The sequence below is a fragment of the Carcharodon carcharias genome, chromosome 28 (assembly GCF_017639515.1).
Source record: "Carcharodon carcharias isolate sCarCar2 chromosome 28, sCarCar2.pri, whole genome shotgun sequence".
Taxonomy (NCBI): domain Eukaryota; kingdom Metazoa; phylum Chordata; class Chondrichthyes; order Lamniformes; family Lamnidae; genus Carcharodon; species Carcharodon carcharias.
The window spans coordinates 14638794-14657860 of NC_054494.1; the positions used below are offsets into that span (position 1 = coordinate 14638794).

The window sequence follows — 19067 nt, forward strand, 5'->3', positions numbered from 1 at the left end:
ACACAGGGTTATAGGGTGATAGCAGGGCAGTAGAATTAGTTTAGGATAATTCTTTACAGGGGAAACAGACCCTCTGCACTGGTGTGTAAACCTCTATTGTTCTGTTGTGAGGAGTAACAACTATCAGCTTCACTGATCTTGCTTCCAGATCTTCATAAGTAATCATAGATTAGCGGCTGCAGTACAAACCCCATTTTAGGAACAGGAGGAGGCCATTTATCCCCTCATGTCTGTTACACCATTCAACAAAATCATGGCTGATCTGCAACCTCACCACATCTACCTGTCTTCACCCCATTTCTCTTAATACTTTTGGCCAGCAAAAATCTACTAATCTCAGTTTTAAAATTAACAATTGACCTCCCTTTAATCGCCACAAGTTCCAAACTTCTACCACCATGTGTATGTAAAACTGTTTCCTAATTTCACTACTGAAAGGTTTGGCTCAAATTTTTAGACTCTGCCCCCTGATCCTAGACTTCCTGTCCAATGGAAGTAATTTATCCAATTAGGTTCCTATGAGCCTACATTATGGAGGGAACCCCACCCAAACACCACGCCACTTGCGAGTCCCCAAGAAGATCATTGCCTGTTTTTCAAAGAACCATACTGCATGGAGGAGACCATTTGGCCCATTCTGCCCATGCCTACTCTTTGAAAGAGCGATCCAATTAGTTGCTCTCCTAATCTCTGTCCCACAGCCCTGAAAGATTTTCAGCAAATTTTAGGTTAAAAAACATTGCTTCATCTTCCTCTGGTCCCTTTGCCAATTATCTTAAGGTTGTATATAATGGTACCACAGCTCTAGGCCAAATTTGAGACGATTGGCTCATCTCCCCAGCCTGAACCAAGCAATGTGCCAATTCACTTATGCCATTGAGAAAGATGACACAAAACACCCTGGCAGCCACCCCTATTTCAATCCTTTCGTGTTTAACTGCCACAACGAGATTTGTCTTAACTTGTCAATTGTAGCAATAACTTACAGTGGGAACCGGGTCTATTTTGGTAAAACCCCACCCACGCTACATTATATTTCCATAATTTAAGTATTGCATTGGGTTAAACCAGCAACTAGACTTTCCCTTAAGTGAATTTAGAAAAAGGAAAACTGAAACATTGAATACTCCATCTGTGTTTTAGATCAATTCCTAAGTAAGGTCCTTTGCAATTCAGGTTTTAAGAACATGAGAAAGGGGAATGGGCCATTCAGCCCTTTCGACAGTGCCCCACCATTCGATTAGATCAGGTTTGATCTATATCTCAGACCCATTTACCTGCCTGTGATGCCCTTACCTGACAAACATTTATTGATCCCAGTCTTGAAAGCTTCAATTGACCCCCCAACACACTCTTTTGAGCCAGAGAATTCCAAATAGCGCCCCTTGATATCGCTCCTAAACAGCCTAGTTTTAATGATAAGATTTTGTCTTGATTCCCTTTCCTGGAGGGAGTAGTTGCTCTGGCCGGGATTTTCCGGTCCTCCCCACCGTGGAAATCGTTGCAGGTGGCTTGGAAAATTTGATGGATCAGCGAAAGGTCCATTGAGTTTGGGTGGTGCCAGGAGACTGGAAACTCCCACCCTCTGTATCCACCACTTTGAACACCTTGATCAGATCACCATTCAAATTTCTAAATAATGTTTGTGCAGCCTGTTCTCATAGTAGAGTTTTTAGGAAGACCCAACTACAGTGAAACATCTTCAGCCATTCAGACTCCTAACCTGTTAGCTCATTACCAAACCTACCCTAAATTTCCACTAGAGCATTGTCCGCAATTTTAACTTGGGGTTGAATCGATGCATGTATGGGTCCGGGGGAAAGCCACCATCTCCCACGTGGAAGGTTGGTGAGGTTTTACCCCCCAATTTCATATTCAGCCTCCAACTCCAGCCATAACCTAGAAGGAATCAGAGCCTGAATGATGGGTGGGAGTGGGAATTCAGGCAGCCACAAGCCACCTCCTCCTGGTCCTCGGCAATTAGCTAAGTGATGAGGGTGGGCACCCAAAGGTTTTTCTGATTGGGGGAAGGGAGGCCCAAGGTTTCCGCGTGGAGCCTGCGGTGGGATCGCTGCTCCTCCTGTCCCGCAAGGAAACTCAAACAACAATGAACTAGCTGGGTCCCTCTGCTGTTCGATTTAGCTCCCAGCCAGTTCGACCTGGTCCCCCACTTATGCCTTAGTTTAAAATCATGGGTTTGGCCCCGATTATATAATTGCAGCGTAATTTGCAGGAAGGAGCCTCCCAGCCACCTAGTGACAGAATTAAATTTCAGCCAAATGGAAGGCATCCCTCACCCATGGGATGACTTGCTACTGAAATATGATCACGTGCACAGTGATTTTTTTTACTCCCTGAGTGTCCATACATGGCTTTTGTCTCCTAAAGGGCCATCAGGTATCTTGGGGTGCAGGTCACCCATGATGACGATGCCCCCTCAGAGGAGCTCGCTCCCTCGGAGGGTGCACCCTCACAAGATGCATGCCGACCATGACCAGCTCAGACACCCGCACTTCTGTGGGAGAATGCAGAGAGACGTGTGGGGTTTCAGAAAGAGCACAGAAACCTCCCTGACGCACAGGAGGAGGAGGAGGAAGAGGAGGAGGAGGAGGGGGAGGGGGAGGAGGAAGAGGAGGAAGAGGAGGAGGGGGAGGGGGAGGGGGAGGAGGAAGAGGAGGAGGAGGAGGAGGAAGAGGAGGAGGAGGAGGAGGAAGAGGAGGGGGGAGGGGGAGGGGGAGGAGGAAGAGGAGGAGGGGGAGGAGGGGGAGGAGGGGGAGGGAGAATGCTGCCTCAGGGAGGTTAAATTAAGTTCTGAAAATTTTAATAAAGACAAAAAAAATTTAAGACATGTCCCCTCATGTGAAAGTGGCACATGAGCTGGCACATGTCTACGAATGTTATTAAAAATTTTTTAAAAACTTTAAAATCCCACCTGTGGATGAGGTTTCACGATAAATGCGAAGGCCGTCTGGGTTCTTCACCTGCCCCCCAGCCTTAAGGTTGGACGGGCAGCTCAGTTTATTGTCTTAATTGATATATAGATGGCCTAAAGAGGCCTTTGACAGTTCGGTGGGTGCGCAGCTGACTCGGTGCACGCCCGCCAAACTGAAAATCTGAATGATGGGCGGTGACTTCGGGACGCACGCCTGACATCACCGCGCGTCACTGTACGCCTCGGCGAGCAGGCCCCACCCCCGCTCACCGACCTGAAAATTCTGGCCATTTCGTCATCGTTTCTGAGACTAGCTTTATATTCCAGATATTTTTTAAAAAAAATTAGTTGAATTTAAATTCCACCGGCTGCGTTGGTGGGATTTGAACCCATGTCCCCAGAGCATTAACCAGGGCCTTAAGGATTAGCAGCATAGTAACATTACCACCATGACACCCAAGGCACAGAACTGATTTGTGTTCATAACCTTAGCGGGGTGCGGTGGGGCTTTTGCATGTGGTTGTACTGGTGGAAGCTAAATGAACTTCACAATGACGGAGGTACCCGGGACCACAATGTCCCCAACGGTGATGCATTGTCCTCATCACCTTCTGTTTGCTTCCCCTCCCCCCCACCCTCCCCCTCCCCCCCCCCCTCCTCCTCCTCCTCCTCCCCATCCTCCTCCTCCCCCTTCTCTTCTTCCTTCCCCTCCTTGGAATGGGCTGAAGAGGCTCTCTGCTCTGCATCTTGTTGCCCCTGCAGGTCCAAGTCAATGTTCCCCTCAGCTGTGTCACCCTGCAGCAACCCAAGAAAGGCTGATGGTGCCATAGTGCTAACGTCACTCTTACTAGTAATCCAAGAGGCCAGTCCTAGGGACAAGGGTTCGGATCCGTTGCTGGAATTAGAATGCAGTTAATAATATGAACTTGAAAAGCTAAATCTTCGTAATGGTGACCATGGAACCATTGTCATAAAAACCCACTAATGTCCTTTAGGGAAGGAAACCTGCACACCTTACCTGGTCTGGCCTACATGTGACTTCAGACCCACAGCAATATGGTTGACTTTGAAATGGCCAAGCAAACTGTTCAGTTCAAGGGTAGTTGGGGATGGGCAACATCTACTGGTCTTGCCAGTAACGCCCACATCCCAGGAAAAAATTAGCTTTAAAAAAAGTCCCTGTGTAATTTAATTTACCGCGCTTGTCTGGCAGTATAAAACAATTTAAAGGTACCGCACACTGAAATGCATTGGCTGTGCAATTATAAAAAACAAATTAGAGGGTACTTTAGTCCAAAACTCGCTGCTGCATAATGCTTTACAGGGCACAACACACCATGACCATTCTGAAGGCAGGTTTGTACTTAAGGGGCCTCTCGATCTGACCTGACACCTGCTGTGTATCTCCGGCATGTGGACTGTTTGTTCAATCACAAGTCTGGTGGTCATGATATGTTCACTGTATCATTTCTGGGGGTGGGAGGAGTTGGGGCGGGATTAGGGAAGGTGGAGGTGAGACGGGATTGGGGGAGGGTGGAAGTGGGACAAGACTGGGGAGGGTGGAGGTGGGATAAGGAGTGTGGAGGTGGGAAGGGATCGGGGGAGGGTGGAGGTGAGGGGTGGAGGTGGGGCAGGGTGAGGGAGGGTGGAGGTGGGGCAGGGTGAGGGAGGGCGGAGGTGGGGCAGGGTGAGGGAGGGTGGAGGTGGGGCAGGGTGAGGGAGGGTGGAGGTGGGGCAGGGTGAGGGAGGGTGGAGGTGGGGCAGGGTGAGGGAGGGCGGAGGTGGGGCAGGGTGAGGGAGGGTGGAGGTGGGGCAGGGTGAGGGAGGGTGGAGGTGGGGCAGGGTGAGGGAGGGTGGAGGTGGGGCAGGGTGAGGGAGGGTGGAGGTGGGGCAGGGTGAGGGAGGGTGGAGGTGGGGCAGGGTGAGGGAGGGTGGAGGTGGGGCAGGGTGAGGGAGGGTGGAGGTGGGGCAGGGTGAGGGAGGGTGGACTGCCGCAGGATGAAAGCAGCACGGCAGGTTCCCACGAATCTTGCACACACCTACAGAAACGTCCTCTGGTGGTTTTCCACTAGCTACACATTGTGGGAGTGGAAACCGTTGCAGATGAATGCGATGGGTGCTTCAATTGTCACCTGTACGTTCGGTGGCCCCTGCAGTGATGGGAAGCCAGGAAGAGCCTGAGCATCCGCTCAGTCTGACAGCATCATAACAGGAAAAGTTCAGATAATTGTGGCAAGGGTTTGTGAGCCGTTGGCTGTGACATCCTGTAAGTGTCTCTGGCAGAGTCCTGGAAAAAGTTAAGTGTGTTGGCGACTATGACAGCCCCTGGTGAAGCCTGACCACCAGGGCCAGTTGGCAGCACAAGATGTTCCAGAGGCTGAAAATATCCATCACCACCTGACATGACACCCTGAGCCTCCTGAGATACTGGTTTTCTGACATGCCGAGGACTCTTCTCCCCTGCCTGTGGGCCCTCTGTCCCCAGGTATGGTCCCTGGCAAGTTGCCTCTCTCCTGACCACCCCTCTCTTTGTCCAGCTGCATATGTGAACTGCAGGTTGCTGCTCGCATAGCTGCTGATCATTTTGGTCCTCATCTGAGGTCCAAAGTAAGACAGCTGGAAGTGGCAGCCAGATTGATGTGATCGATCAGAACTCCAAAGTGCAGGTCACACCTCCCAAGTGACCTCTCAGCACAAGTACTGCGAAGAAACCATTTCGCACCAGCAGGTCAGAGAGCAGCTGTGGGCTCTGAATACTTAGCGACGTGTTTCCCTGTCCTGTGATCAGACCACTCCTCCATAGTGGACAGTCGAATCAAAGCCTTAAAGAGCTGGCTGAATATAGCCGCTTCATGTTACAACCATGATCCAAAACCCAGACGACCCCACTCTCTGGCCATTAACTGGCTTTCACAGGGGAAACTTACACTGAGCAACTGTTTCCGAAGCAGCGCGGGATTCAGACCCTCCTTTGAGGCTGACGGCTGGATTCAGAAGTGCATGGGGAAAATCCTGCTATTTCTCTCTCTTGTAGTTTCAGCTTTTTCTGCTTTGATTTCAGATTCCCAGCAGCTGCAGTATTTTGCTTCAGTGTTTAATTAATGTTGACATTTGTCCGGATCGGCAACAGTTACGCTTTGCCTCTTGTTGATTCAAAGTCAGAAAAACATTTCCTCGGTGCTCTATGGTAGTTGAGTGATGCTTTGCTGGTATTTTCTTCAAAGCGTAATATGGGGAGTGAAACTTTTAAATACAATAGATATTGTATTTTCCCTGGCACTTGTAACTTTTCTGTCAATATTTCTTATCAGGAACAGGGGAAATAGAGATTGTTGTATAATGTTGTGTTCTGCACTCTTGAGAGAAGAGGACTGATTGCTTAGGAGGAGAAAATGATTTTTCTCTCCGAGTCCAGCATCAGCGTGAGGTGATTTGGAAGCTAGCGGCTCACAAATATCTTTCTATTGTCTCTGTAGGACCTACAATGAGTCATGTGGTGTGGTCTCGGTGCAGGGCGAACCCAAAGAATGTTGCACCTTAAATGACATCCCATTGGTCAGGTAAGAGAATGTCCATTGTTACTCTCAGACACGAGTGTTTGTTGAATCACACAGTACAGGCAGAGACCATTTGGCCCATTGTGTGTGCACTGGCTCTTTGTGAAAGAGCTATCCAATTAGTCCCACTCTCCTGCTGAAGTTTCTCCCTTTCAGGTGTTCTGTCGGGTCTCCAATTGGCTTTGACAGTTCATTGGTTTGTTTTACCAATGCAATGTCCAGCACTCTCTGGATGGCTGCTGCCAATGTCCCTACTTTGAGCTTTTTAAGATTGGCCACTTTTGTAATGTTGAAGATGTTTGTGAAAAAGTTACCATTAAGGATTGCTCTGCTTAAGGTCAGTGTTTTCTGGGCTAACCTGGTCAGTATCTTGCATGAGCTTAATCGATCCCTGATATATGCCTGTGTGTGTCTAATTTCTGTCTACCTATGTGACTAGACAATGTCTGGTATTTTTCTAATCATTCTCAGTCATTTTCTTTACTTGTGGTTTGGTACCTGCCTAGTTGTTCCCAGATAATTGTTTGGTCAATGCCAGTACTTGTGCAATAGATCCATAGTTAAGTCTAGTCAGTCTCTAATATTTGTGTTCCTGATGCCTTGATGAAACCAGAGGGAATTCTGGTTGGTGTCTTCAATGTGATTAGTTAATGTCTGGTATTTAGTTGGCATTTAGTCATTGAGTGGGTTCCTGTTCCATCCTGATCAATGGTTGATCACTGCACTCTCAATTATTCTGTTTCAATTGGAAGGTTGGGATATAAACACCATCGCTGAAAATCAGTGCCAGCGCCCAAGTTGGCAACATTAGCTAGTTTGTTTGCTACACCGAAAATACCACCTGCCTTTGGTATTGACCTGAACTCCATCCCGTTGAACACACTGAGATGGGAAGGTGTGGGTTAATCTCTCCTGTTGTTCCCTGTGGCTGACATTGCTGATGTTTGTGTGATATAAATCTGCTGCAAACTAACACACACACCTTGATAATCCGATTCATGTATCGCTGTCGTCAAGTTGATTCTTGTCGATGCCAGTTTCTGGAGCACAGCTTTTGAATGTCTGATTGATACCTGTTACTATTTGGCCAGGTTTTTGGCAAGTTCTGAATTGTGTCATGGATGCGTCTAATGCAAATGAACCAGAAAATGCTTGAAATACCCAACAGGTCTGGCAGCCTCAGAACTTGAAAGGCACCGGACCTGAAATGTTGGGCTGGATTTTTGTCAGTGAGGCGGATAGTTCAAACCGGGAAATTTCTCAACTTGGCAGACCTACCTCAGTAGAAAGTACCTTGTCAGAACCAATTTTTTGCTCTGGGGTGGGGAGTGGGTGGCAGGTGGGTGAGGGTGGGTGCAGGATGGAGTTGGGCCTGCCACCAGCCCCCCCCCCCCCCCAACCCCCCCCCCCCCCCCCCCACCAAAGCAGATTGGAGGTGTCTACAGGGGTGGCTGAATGCTAAGAAGGTCCACCTCAGTTCTCTGGGACTTCGCCCCACTTGTTTGCTTATATTGGAGGTCCTTTAGCTTTCACCCATTTACCCCTCATCAGCTCCCATCCCCCCGCCCATTCCCCATGCCACCTTCATGCAACTCATGACCCTCATCCAGCCCCAATGGCCCCTCATACTCTCTGTGCTAACTCACTACATTTCTATGCCTGTTCACCCAGCTAAACTCGGTACAGAACAAGTGAAACCTATAGCAATAATGGCATGTGTGGAACTGCTTAAAAAACACTTTTTCATAATTTTCTTTAAAAAATTGCTCTTATGCCAATGCTATAAAAGTGTCAATCAACCAGACCTCTGAAGTATCAATGACAGAAACAAAAACACTTGGCGCCTCTTTATCTTGTGCAAATAAACATCGAGCCATTGACAAAAGAGATCACAGACAAAATAGCTTTACCATCATAAAGCTGTCAATCTTCTCTGCACCTGGGTTAACAAACTCACATAATCCTTTTAGAACAGCCTGGGGTTTTGGCCAAGCATGCACAATGAGGCCCATCATTTTTAAATGGCTCTAGAGTCCTTACAACTCCTTGAAAATCCAGCTCATTAACTTTGTTTTTCTCCCTATGGATGCTGTCAGACCTGCTGAGCATTTCCAGCATTTTCTGTTTTTATTTCAGATTTCCAGTGTCTGCAGTACTTTGCAGATTTTGTGTTTGGCTGATCTGTGGCACAGCTGACCAGTGTTTCACACACATTTAGTTAATATCTGGTTAATGGTCTAGTATATATCTGGCTGATACATGACAGTTGTTTACCTCATACATGGTGATTGTCATTTGGAATATCTCTTTCATTGATAAATATCTGGTCAGTTTCTGGTTCATCTTTTCTGCATATGTGGCATTTCTGGACTATATTGTGTGTATATTCAGCCGATAGTATATGTGTCGACACTATTTGCTGTATACATGAAGTTGAGATGTGCACATGCCCAATTCATAATTGGTATAAACCCAATTGAAAGTTGGCACATTGATACTGTTGAGGAGCTGGATGAGGTCCACTGCAAGTCTCAGACAGGTGTATTGTTTTCTGGTATATGCTGGATGATGCATTCAAGTTTCCCATGTGTCTTCACAAAATCTGGTTCATGTCTAATCAAGATCTTATTGGTGCCATGTTGGGTACAAGACTGTGCAAAACTCGATACGTATCTGACAGGTACTAGGTGGGAATCAAAACATTGCCCAAAGCGACCAGAGCCAAAAAATAAAATATTGCCACCTTAGCATAGGTTTACTAGTCCTGCTGTCAGTGTGATCAGTGTGTAGTGGGCTTGCCACTTTATCCGGACACCAACATCACTGGATTTCCAGTCACCAGGCATTATCTTTCCCCTTGACAATTTATGCAGACTGCACTTTGACCCCTACATTGGCGTCACATGGAGAGAGAGTATCACCAACGAGGAGGTGCAATGGAGGATTGGTTAGAGGCAACTGCGGGACATTGTGACAGAGAGATGACTGAGGCTGCTAGGACGTGTATTTTGCCTCCCGAATGTATGCTCGATCAGAGTGGCAGTAGAGTGGGCATCACCAGGTTGAAGAAGAAGGAGAAGACAGGGCTGGTCAAAGAGGACCTGGTGAAGTACATTTAAGGAGGACCTTCAAGAGTGGGACAGCACATAGGCTTGAGTAAAAGACATTGCGATCGATAGTGGCTGGTGGAGGAGTCTTGCTGCCCATTGTCCCACACGGGACCGGAGGAACTAAGCCTAAAGTCTAAGCATAAGGGAGACCTCAGCCCCTGTTGGGCCTGGCACTGGAAGCTTGCTCATTCACTTCTCAAAATAAGATTGGCTACCAAAAATAATGCAGTCAGTGCACTGAGGCCCAGTTGTACTGGTTTAAGAACTCCCTTGTGGAATGAAAACTTCTAATTGTTTAATTGTTCAGAGGACCCGCACCTTTCATTGTACAGGCCTAACAAATCAAAACATCTGCACAGCAACCTTCATTCCCAGCAAAGATCAGAACATTAAGACTCCAAATACTACAACAATAACTTGCATTTTATTGCACCTCCAACACAGTAAAATATCCCAAGGTACATCCCAGGAGCACTATCTGACATTATTTGTCCCCATTCCACATGAGATATTCGAGAGCTTGGTCAAGGAGATAGGTTGGAAGAAGAAGAGGGGCAGAGAGATTTAGGGAGGGTATTCCAGGGTTTAGGACCTAGATAGCTGAAAACACAGCCACCAGTGGTGGAGTGACAAAAACCAGGGATTCTCTAGGGGCCAGATTGGAGGAAGTGCAAAATGTTTTAGTTAACGGGCAATATGATCAGCAAGGCTTGGAGGGCCGAAGGACCTGTTCCTGTGCTGTACTTTTCTTTGTTCTTTGTTCTATCCTTGATATTCAATGGCATTGCCATTGCTGAATCCCCCACTACCAACATCCTGGGGGTTACCATTGACCAGAAACTGAACTGGACTAGCCATATAAATACTGTGGCTACAAGAGCAGGTCAGAGGCGAGGAATTGTGTGACGAGTAACTCACTTCCTGACTCCCTGAAGCCTGTCCACCATCCACAAGGCAGAAGTCAGTGTGATGGAATACTCTCCACTTGCCTGGATGAGTGCAGCTCCAAGAACACTCAAGAAGCTTGACACCATCCAGGACAAAGCAGCCCACTTGATTGGCACCCCATCCACAAACATTCACTCCCCCCACTACCGACGCACAGTAGCAGCAGTGTGTACCATCTACAAGATGCACTGCAGCAACTCAACAAAGCTCCTTCAACAGCACCTTCCAAACCCACGAGCTCCTTTACCGAGAAGGACAAGGGCAGCAGAAACATGAGAACACCACCACCTTCAATTTCCCCTTCAAGCCACTCCCTATCCTGACTTGGAAATACATCGCCGTTCCTTCACAGTCACTGGGTCAAGATCCTGGAACTCCCTCCCTAACAGCACTGTGGGTGTACCTACACCACATGGACTGCAGCGGCTCAAGAAGGCAGCTCACCACCACCTTCTCAAGGGCAATTAGGGATGGACAATAATTGTTGGCCAAGCCAGTGACACCCACATCCCGTGAGCAAATAAAATCAAAAAGAAATGAGTGTTTCTGCAGGAGATGAGCTGAGGCAGGAGTGAAGTTGGGTTACGTTTGGGAGGTGGAAGCAGGCAGTCTTGGTGATGACATGGTTATGTGGGCAAAAGCTTATCTCGGGGTCAAATATGACACTGAGGTTGCGAATAGCCTGGTTCAACCTCAGGCAGTTGCCGGGGAGTGGGTTTGGAGTCGGTCACTCAGGAACAGTGTTCGTGGCAGAGACTGAAGACAATGGCTTCAGACTTCTCAATATTTAGTTGGGGAAAATTCCTGCTCATCCAGTACTGGAGGTCAGACAGTTAGCCTGACAAATCAGAGGGGAGAGCTTGTGGTGAGGTAAAGATGAGTGTCAGAAGAAAAACAGGAGTGGGCCAGGGATAGATCCTTGAGGGCTCCAGAGGTAAAGGTGCGGAGGTGGGAAGAGGTGCATTTGCAGGTGATCCTCTGGCTAAGACTAGATGGTAAGAATGGTATCAGACAAGGGCAGTCCCAGCCAGCTGGTTGATGGAGGAAAGGTCTTAGAGGAGGAGAGTGTAGTCAGCTCTGTCAATGGCAGCAGACAGGATGAGGAGGGATAATTTACCTCGGTCACAGTCACACACGATAGAATAGGTGGGATGTCAACATGGAGTTGAGGGAAAGATGGGGACAGATTTGCTAAGAAAGAGCCCTTACGAAGACTTTGGCCAGAGTTTATTGCTTGGCGTGCGGGTATGCGCCCGACACGCTTGAGTGTAAAATGACACGCGATGATGCCAGGCACATCATCGTGCACTCGGGTGGTATTTCGGTTGGCAGGCGCGCTGGAGTCTGCAGCGCGCTCGCCGACAATTAAGCGGCCTATTAAGACCCCTAATTAATTAATTGATTACAATTTTTTGCTGCACATCCAACCGTTCAGTGGGGGGGGCAGGATAAGGTTTCGACCTGTGATTTAAAAAAAAAACTTTTTGCCCTCCGATTAACATGTCCCTGTTCATGTCACATGAGGCGACGTGATTTCATTATTTTTCATTTCTTTATTTTGAGTGGTGAAAATCTTCAGCTCCCTGAGGCAGCTCCATGCCTTAGGGAACTTTTAGTGCACGCACCCACGCACATGTGTGAACTTCAGTGCTTGCGCTCACCCCCAGCCCCCACCCCCGACCCCGGCAACGCGCACTTCACACTGGCCGGCTGTTAATTGGCCTGATTGCAGGCAGCAGGCCGCCTGTCACACCCGCCCGATGAGGGCAAAATTCTGCCCTTTGAAAAGAAAGGCAAGGTTGGAAATTGTCGTAAAAGGGTCTGGCACATATAGGGTTAATGTGGGACTGTGTACAGTACCGCCCACACAGTGATGTAAGAGAACACATGACCCACACCTGGAGGTCAGTCTAATGTTGGACAGAGCTGTGTGCACAAGCAAGCATGGAGATAGCTCCTTGCTTGAACTCTTTACTGTATATATGTACATAGTTCTTGTTGTTAATAAATGCATAGTTAACCTACTTATGACAACAAAGACTTCATTAAGGCCTCCCGAATGGTTTCCAACACCCTACACAGAAATGGGCAGTTATTTGCAAGGGTTGTGTTTGTCCATTTTGAGGAGAGGGGTGATGATGGCAGGTTTGAATAGGAGGGGGACAGCACCTGAGAGAGAGAATTGTTCACACCATCAGATTACATTGGGGGACCAGGAGGGGAAGTTGGGTGTCAGAAGTCTAGTGGGAATAGGATTGAGGGAGCAGGAGGTGGCTCTCATGAACAAAATAAGCTCAGAGAGGGCTTAAGGGTGATTGGAGAGTAACTAGAGAAAGATGTGAGTTCAGGGCAGGGGCAGGGAGGGCAAGTTTTTCCAGTGGGCTAGGGGAAGGGAGAGACACAATAGAGGCAATGAAACGGATGGTCTCAATCTTAGTGGCAAGGAAGCCCATGAGTTCCTTGTGCTTGTTGGATGTGATGGTTGAGGGAGCAATGGAGAGGAGTTTCAGAAGGTGGAAATTGTGGCAGAAGTTAGTCATCCAGCAAGATCTGGCAGTGAATGGCTGAGCTAGTTCCCCATCACAAATGTTCAAGTCTGCATTTTAGGAGTGGAGATGAGGGAAGTACCTTGGTGATTGGAGTTGGGTGACCAGGGTGAGAGATAGTAATCATCTCAACAGGGACAAGGGCAAGAAAGATGGATGTGTGGGTGTGGTTAGGCACATCAGTAGCTGTAGCAATGTTGAGGTGAATGAAAACCAAAGGCTAGACACTTGGGAATTTGAAAAGACAATTTTAACTCGTATTTGACTTGGGGCTGAAGCTAGGAGGGGACAGAGGGAGCATGGTTGGAGAGCAATGCAAGGTCATTATTCACAATTCCCCTGTCCTTTTCCACAACAGTTGGTCAATTCAGGTATTCAAAACCTTGAAGAGTTTGCTAAAGTAAATGAGAAGAAACGGTTTCCACTGGCAAGAGGGTCAGTAACCAGAGGACAGAGATCTAAGGTAATTGACAAAGAGTTGGATGAGACAGGAGGAAAAATAGTTTTACACATCAGGTCATTCTGACCTTGAATGCACTGACTGGAAGGCTGGCGGAGATTCAATAGTAACTTTCCAAAAGGTATTGGATGCTAGAGAAATTCCTAAGCCTGGTTGTAAAGAAGACACTGAGACTAGGTTGCTTTGGTGGAGGGTGTTTATTTCTTGCCATAGAGCTTCCTTCTCCACTTCAACACCCTCTTCCCCAGTGCTGGCTGGCTCTTCTTGATATACACATTTGAGTATAATTAACTGATCAATACACGACACCTGTTCACCTTATTACCTTCAACTACTGGGTATTTAACATCCATCAACAGAACTTATTAGATACTAACGTTAGATAAATACTTGAAAAACAGGAATTTGCAGAGCCTTGAGGAAAGAACCTACTTCTGTGCTGATTGAATCAATGAAAACTGGCAACAATTCTCTTGGGACTTGCAGGTTCCATAGTCTTTTTTTATTCACCCACAGGATGAGGGCTTCGCTGGCTGGGCCAGCATTTATTGTCCATCCCTGGTTGTCCTGGAAAAGGTGGTGGTGAACTGCCTTCTTGAACCACTGCAGTCCATGTGGTGTAGGTACACCCATGGTGCTGTTAGGAAGGGTGTTCCAGGGTTTTGACCCAGTGACAGTGATGATCCAAGTCAGGATGGTGAGTGACTTGGAGGGGAACTTTCAGGTGGTGGTGTTCCCATCTATTTGCTGCCCTTGTCTTTCTAGATGGTAGAGGTCATGGGTTTGGAAGGTGCTATCGAAGGAGCCTTGGTGAATTCCTGGAGTGCAACTTGTAGATGGTACAGACTGCTGCCACTGTGCGTTGGTGGTGAACGGAGTGAATGTTTGCGGATGTGGCGCCAATCAAGCGGGCTGCTTTGTCCTTGTTGGAGATGGTCATTGCCTGTGTAGTGCGAATGTTACTTGGCACTTGTCAGCCCAAGCCTGGATATTGTCCAGGTCTCACTGCATTTGGACATGGACTACTTCAGTATCTGAGGACTCATGAATGGTGCTGAACATTGTGCAATCATCAATGAACATCCCCACTTCTGACCTTATGATGGAAGGAGGGTCATTGATGAAGCAGCTGAAGATGTTTGGGCCGAGGACACTACCCTGAGGAACTCCTGCAGTGATGTCCTGGAGCTGAGATGACTGACCTCCAACAACCACAACCATCTTCCTTTGTGCTCGGTATGACTCCAACCAGCGGTGAGTTTTCCCCCTGATTCCCATTGAATCTAGTTTTGCTGGGACAAAACCACATCACTCTGTGATTTGATGGGTTTTCTCTCTATTGTAGGTATGCTGTATCCTTTCCAACCTGGGGTTAGTAATGCAGCAGCAGACATTCATACATTCATCTGGTGATGTTGATGACAACACTGTTCCAACCCCAGTCCCCGAGCTTCTCCTGTTATCCAGGGAGTCTTCTCCTGACAAACAAAACTACAAGCGCAAGTCACCTCCATCAGTACAATGTGATAAACAGGCTTGTTACATTGTTAACAGGAGTGAAAATGGATGGAATGCTTGGTGTTTTATTTAGCTATCAAATACTCATATTGATTTAGTGAGGAGAATGTAAGTGATGCTGTGAATTCACTGCCAGACTTATTGTTTCCCTTTAGTTAAATCTTTGTCTGTTTCTGTTATACACACCAGCAAGAGATGAAAAAGATTATTGATGCCTCTGTTTCTTTATTAATTGATTTTCTGGTTGTGTTATGAAATGCTTTTGAGAAAGTTTAGAAAGGGAATGTCTCTTTGTGTGTCAAGGAAATGGTAATGTTCTGTCTCTATCTCTCTCCGTATCTATCTCCCATTGTTATCCTCTCTCCCTTGTTCCTTCTCATTCTTTTTGCTTTCCTCTATCTCCATTCTCTCGTCTTCTCTCTCTATCTCAGGCTGGAAATTTATTGACCCCGAATGTTTTGGCTTCTCCAGAGACTGAAATTCCCCAACTGCTCTTCCTGGAACCTGAGCAGAATTGGAATTAGGTGAAAGTTCATGCTGCTTATTCTGTTTGTACAAGAACTCCTGTAATACTCACTCAGTATCTTTTCTCTCTCTCTCTCTCTCCTCCCCCTACAGTAAGTGTGGCACCCTCCCTCCCGAGAGCTGTCTCTTCAGTCTGATCTGTAGTGTCGGTTCTTTCATGGGTAAGTCACATAAGTCACTGCAGCACAACTGAAGTTGGCTGAGTGACTATATCACTCGCTCAACACATTCAGCATGTATAGATGTTATCTTTCTGTTTTGGTGAATGAAAGGTTCAGTGAGCCCTAAACTGTGTCGCTCAGATCTTGATTGTGTTGTGTTGGTCCCTAATATCAGCGCCATCAGCATGTTGCCTATTATGTGTTTACAGTAACAAGATAAGATCATCTTTTTCCACATCTCTTTCCCCAGCCCAGACAAGCTCTAGTGCCTTGTTCTGAACAAAGATAAACATTGAGCAGAAACAGGCCGGGATTTTAACTCGCTCAAACCCGTTCATGTTACAATCAAGCACACCATGCCCGGAAAATGGTTGAAATGATAGGATTGTTAAAATTTAGAGCGTGGAAGGAGGCCATTCAGCCCATCGTGCACATGCTGGCCATCAAGGGGCCATCCAGCCACATCCCAGCTTTTGGCCTGTAGCCTTGTAAGTTACAACACTTCAAGTATCCTTTTAACTGTTATGAGGGTCTCTGCCTCTATCTTTTCGGGAAGTGAGTTCCAGATCCTGGTCATTCTCTTGGTTAAAAAAAAATGTCCATCGAATCCCCTCTAACCCTCTTATCACACATCCTAAATCTATTTTAGCTGGTTATGGACACTTCAACCAAGGGAGTGAATTGGCAACATAAGTGAGCAGAAATATTTGGATTATTGGCGGAAATATAACACTTGCATCAGATATTTAAATTTGTATATAACAGAGGTGAGGAGGGAAGTGATATGGGTGGTGCTGAGGGCAGGGATGCATTTCTCTGGAGCTAACAGTATCGGCTCTCTAATGCATCAGTTATGGTCCCCTCTCTATCAGAGAATCCAGGGTGAGAAATTAGTGCTGTATTGGAACCGCATGTAACCCTCGGGTGTAAATCCAGTTTGCTATTCAGTAGTTCAGTGGGTATGATACTAAACTAGTGACCCAGAGGTCATGGAGTCATAATGACACAGAAGGAGGCCATTTGGCCCATCGAGTCCATGTCAGCTCTCTGTTGACAAGTTAGTCCTGTTCCCACTCTCTATCCCCATAGCCCTGCAAGTTTATTTCCCTCAAGCACCCATCCAATTTCCTTTTGAAATCATTGATTGTCACTGCTTCCCCGCAGGCAGCGAGTTCCAGGTTATTACCACTCGCTGTGTAATAAAAAAAAAACATCCTCCTCGCAGCCCTCTCTGTATCTCTGCCTGAAACCTTTACATCTGTGTCCCTGAGTTCTTGTAGCATAAGCTCATGGGGACAGCTTTCCTTTATGGAAAGCTAGCAAAATCTCTTACGTCTCGATCAGGTCTCCCCTCAATCTCTTTCAGTCCAAGAACGGCCGCAGCGTCTCCAATCCAACCTTTGTAGCTAAAGTTCCTTATGCCTGGGAGCATTCCTTTGTGACTTCAAATCCCACCATGTCAAGTTGAAGCAAATAAATCATGAGTTAGCACCAGGAGGTGAGTGTGAAATCAACGAGAAACATCTAGCGGGGAGCGGGTTCATTGAATGTTCTCTATTCCCATCCTCACATGAACAATGGGCACAGGGTGGCGTGCCAGAGAGTGCAAGAAATCAGTGCCCTTATGAGAGGAGGAGAAGTGGAAGCGAACAAACTACTTGACCAGGACAATGGGCGGGATTTTCCATTCCGCAGACTAAGTCTGTTGGCGGCCGGGAAAGTCAGGGTGATTCCCACTGGGTAGCAGGGTGGGTGAACACACATGACCTGCCGCTTTTCAGCTCATTAATTACTGCATAAGCTAGGAGCTCGGCAAATTCCATGGCAGGAAAAGGCAGGAAGTTACCCCTCCTGCTGTTACCTCATCGGGGTCAAAGGTCCTGCGCCATATTGAAAGGACACCCTAACAGGCATTCACTCACTGCGGGCTAGGAGCTCTGCTTCACTCCTCCAGAGTCCTTGTGGCCACAGCTCGTACCGGAGAAGCCGGCAGATGTGAATAACCACATCCCGGGACCTACGAGGGCACCACTAGCCTTGCCTTTCACTCACCTCTAGATAAAAGCACTGCTGGCAATACACCCATGATCGGGCCAATGCTCGCCATTGCAGTGCTTCATGTTCGCCAGCATCTTGGCTTTATAGAGGCCCCGCTGCCTCTTGCTGCTCAAGGCCTGTGCCAACCTGCGATGGGCCCCTTCTCTTCATTTGGATGGGAGCCATCACCAAGGCAGCGTGACCTGTAACCTGAGACATCTGTGCCTCGGTGGATGTGTGAACGGATTGAAGTGATACATTTATTGAGCATGTCCTTTGCAGGTTTCCCTCCATCTCAAAGCAAAGAGGCAAGTGCTAAGCCCTTTACCTGGCCTCCTTCTAGACATGGCATCCCCACCCCACCCCTTCCAGGTAAAGGACGTCCTGGAGGACTAGAGATGGGTGTTCCTCCTGTTCATACATGAACGTATATGGAAATATTACTCTTTGACCAGGGTGATGAGAACCATGTGCAAGAAGCCTCACACAAGACACTATTCCGCTTGTCTCCACTACCCTTGAAACTCTGTATAGAGACTATTGCCTTGACAGCATAGAAAGACTAACCACATGATCCCTTGTCAGCCATGACCATTCACCCAGGGGGAGTTGGCTGCCCTCCCCTAGCCATACCCCTTGGAAGCATTCCACCTCCCTCCCTTTCTTCACCCCTGGCTCTGGCTGCAGCCAATGGCAAATGGCACAGAATGAACGGCAGCTCCACACCTTGCTGGGATCTCAATGTTAGGAGACACATGAGTCAGGAACAAACCTGCTGCTGTGTGGGTTTCACCATAGAGAGGGGAACACAGCTGAGCATCTTTGACATCCAGTTGCCTCAAACTATTAGACTGGTCCTTTAGTCGGCCGCTTGTGCTGACCTTGAACTCCACCCACCCAAAAAGACCCTCCTTCCATTTCGAGGATTCACACGCCCAGAGCAAATGTGTTGTCAAGAACAGCCTTGAGAAAACGGTGCACTCAACTTTTCAGACACGCTCCACCATCTTCTACCCTCTACTCTCCACCAACTTCCACTCAGAACCACAGACCCACTGAATATCACCATTCCCCCTCCCTTCTGTCACCCTTGAACCTCCCCCCATTACAACCTATAACGATCACCTCCGCATGCCATTCCTCCCCTCAGAGCCGACACCTCTTACCGTCCCCATGCCCACTCTGACCCTGCCCCTGCTTGTGATCCGAGCCACCTGTCTTGTCCCCATCTGTGACCCACCCAACAAGACTTCCACCTACCCAGACCCTCACC

The 19067-nt window shown here is 47.6% G+C and overlaps 1 protein-coding gene across 3 annotated transcripts in view; it reads left to right on the forward strand.

The window, feature by feature from the left end:
• The window catches only part of LOC121270704 (transmembrane protein 150A-like), a 108217-nt gene that overhangs the window by 44052 nt on the left and 45098 nt on the right, over positions 1-19067 (forward strand). For all 3 annotated transcript variants that reach the window (XM_041176047.1, XM_041176046.1, XM_041176048.1), the window contains 2 exons: positions 6409-6492; positions 15690-15757. In XM_041176047.1, the coding sequence (XP_041031981.1) occupies positions 6409-6492; positions 15690-15757 (152 nt within the window). The remainder of the gene's footprint in view (positions 1-6408; positions 6493-15689; positions 15758-19067) is intronic.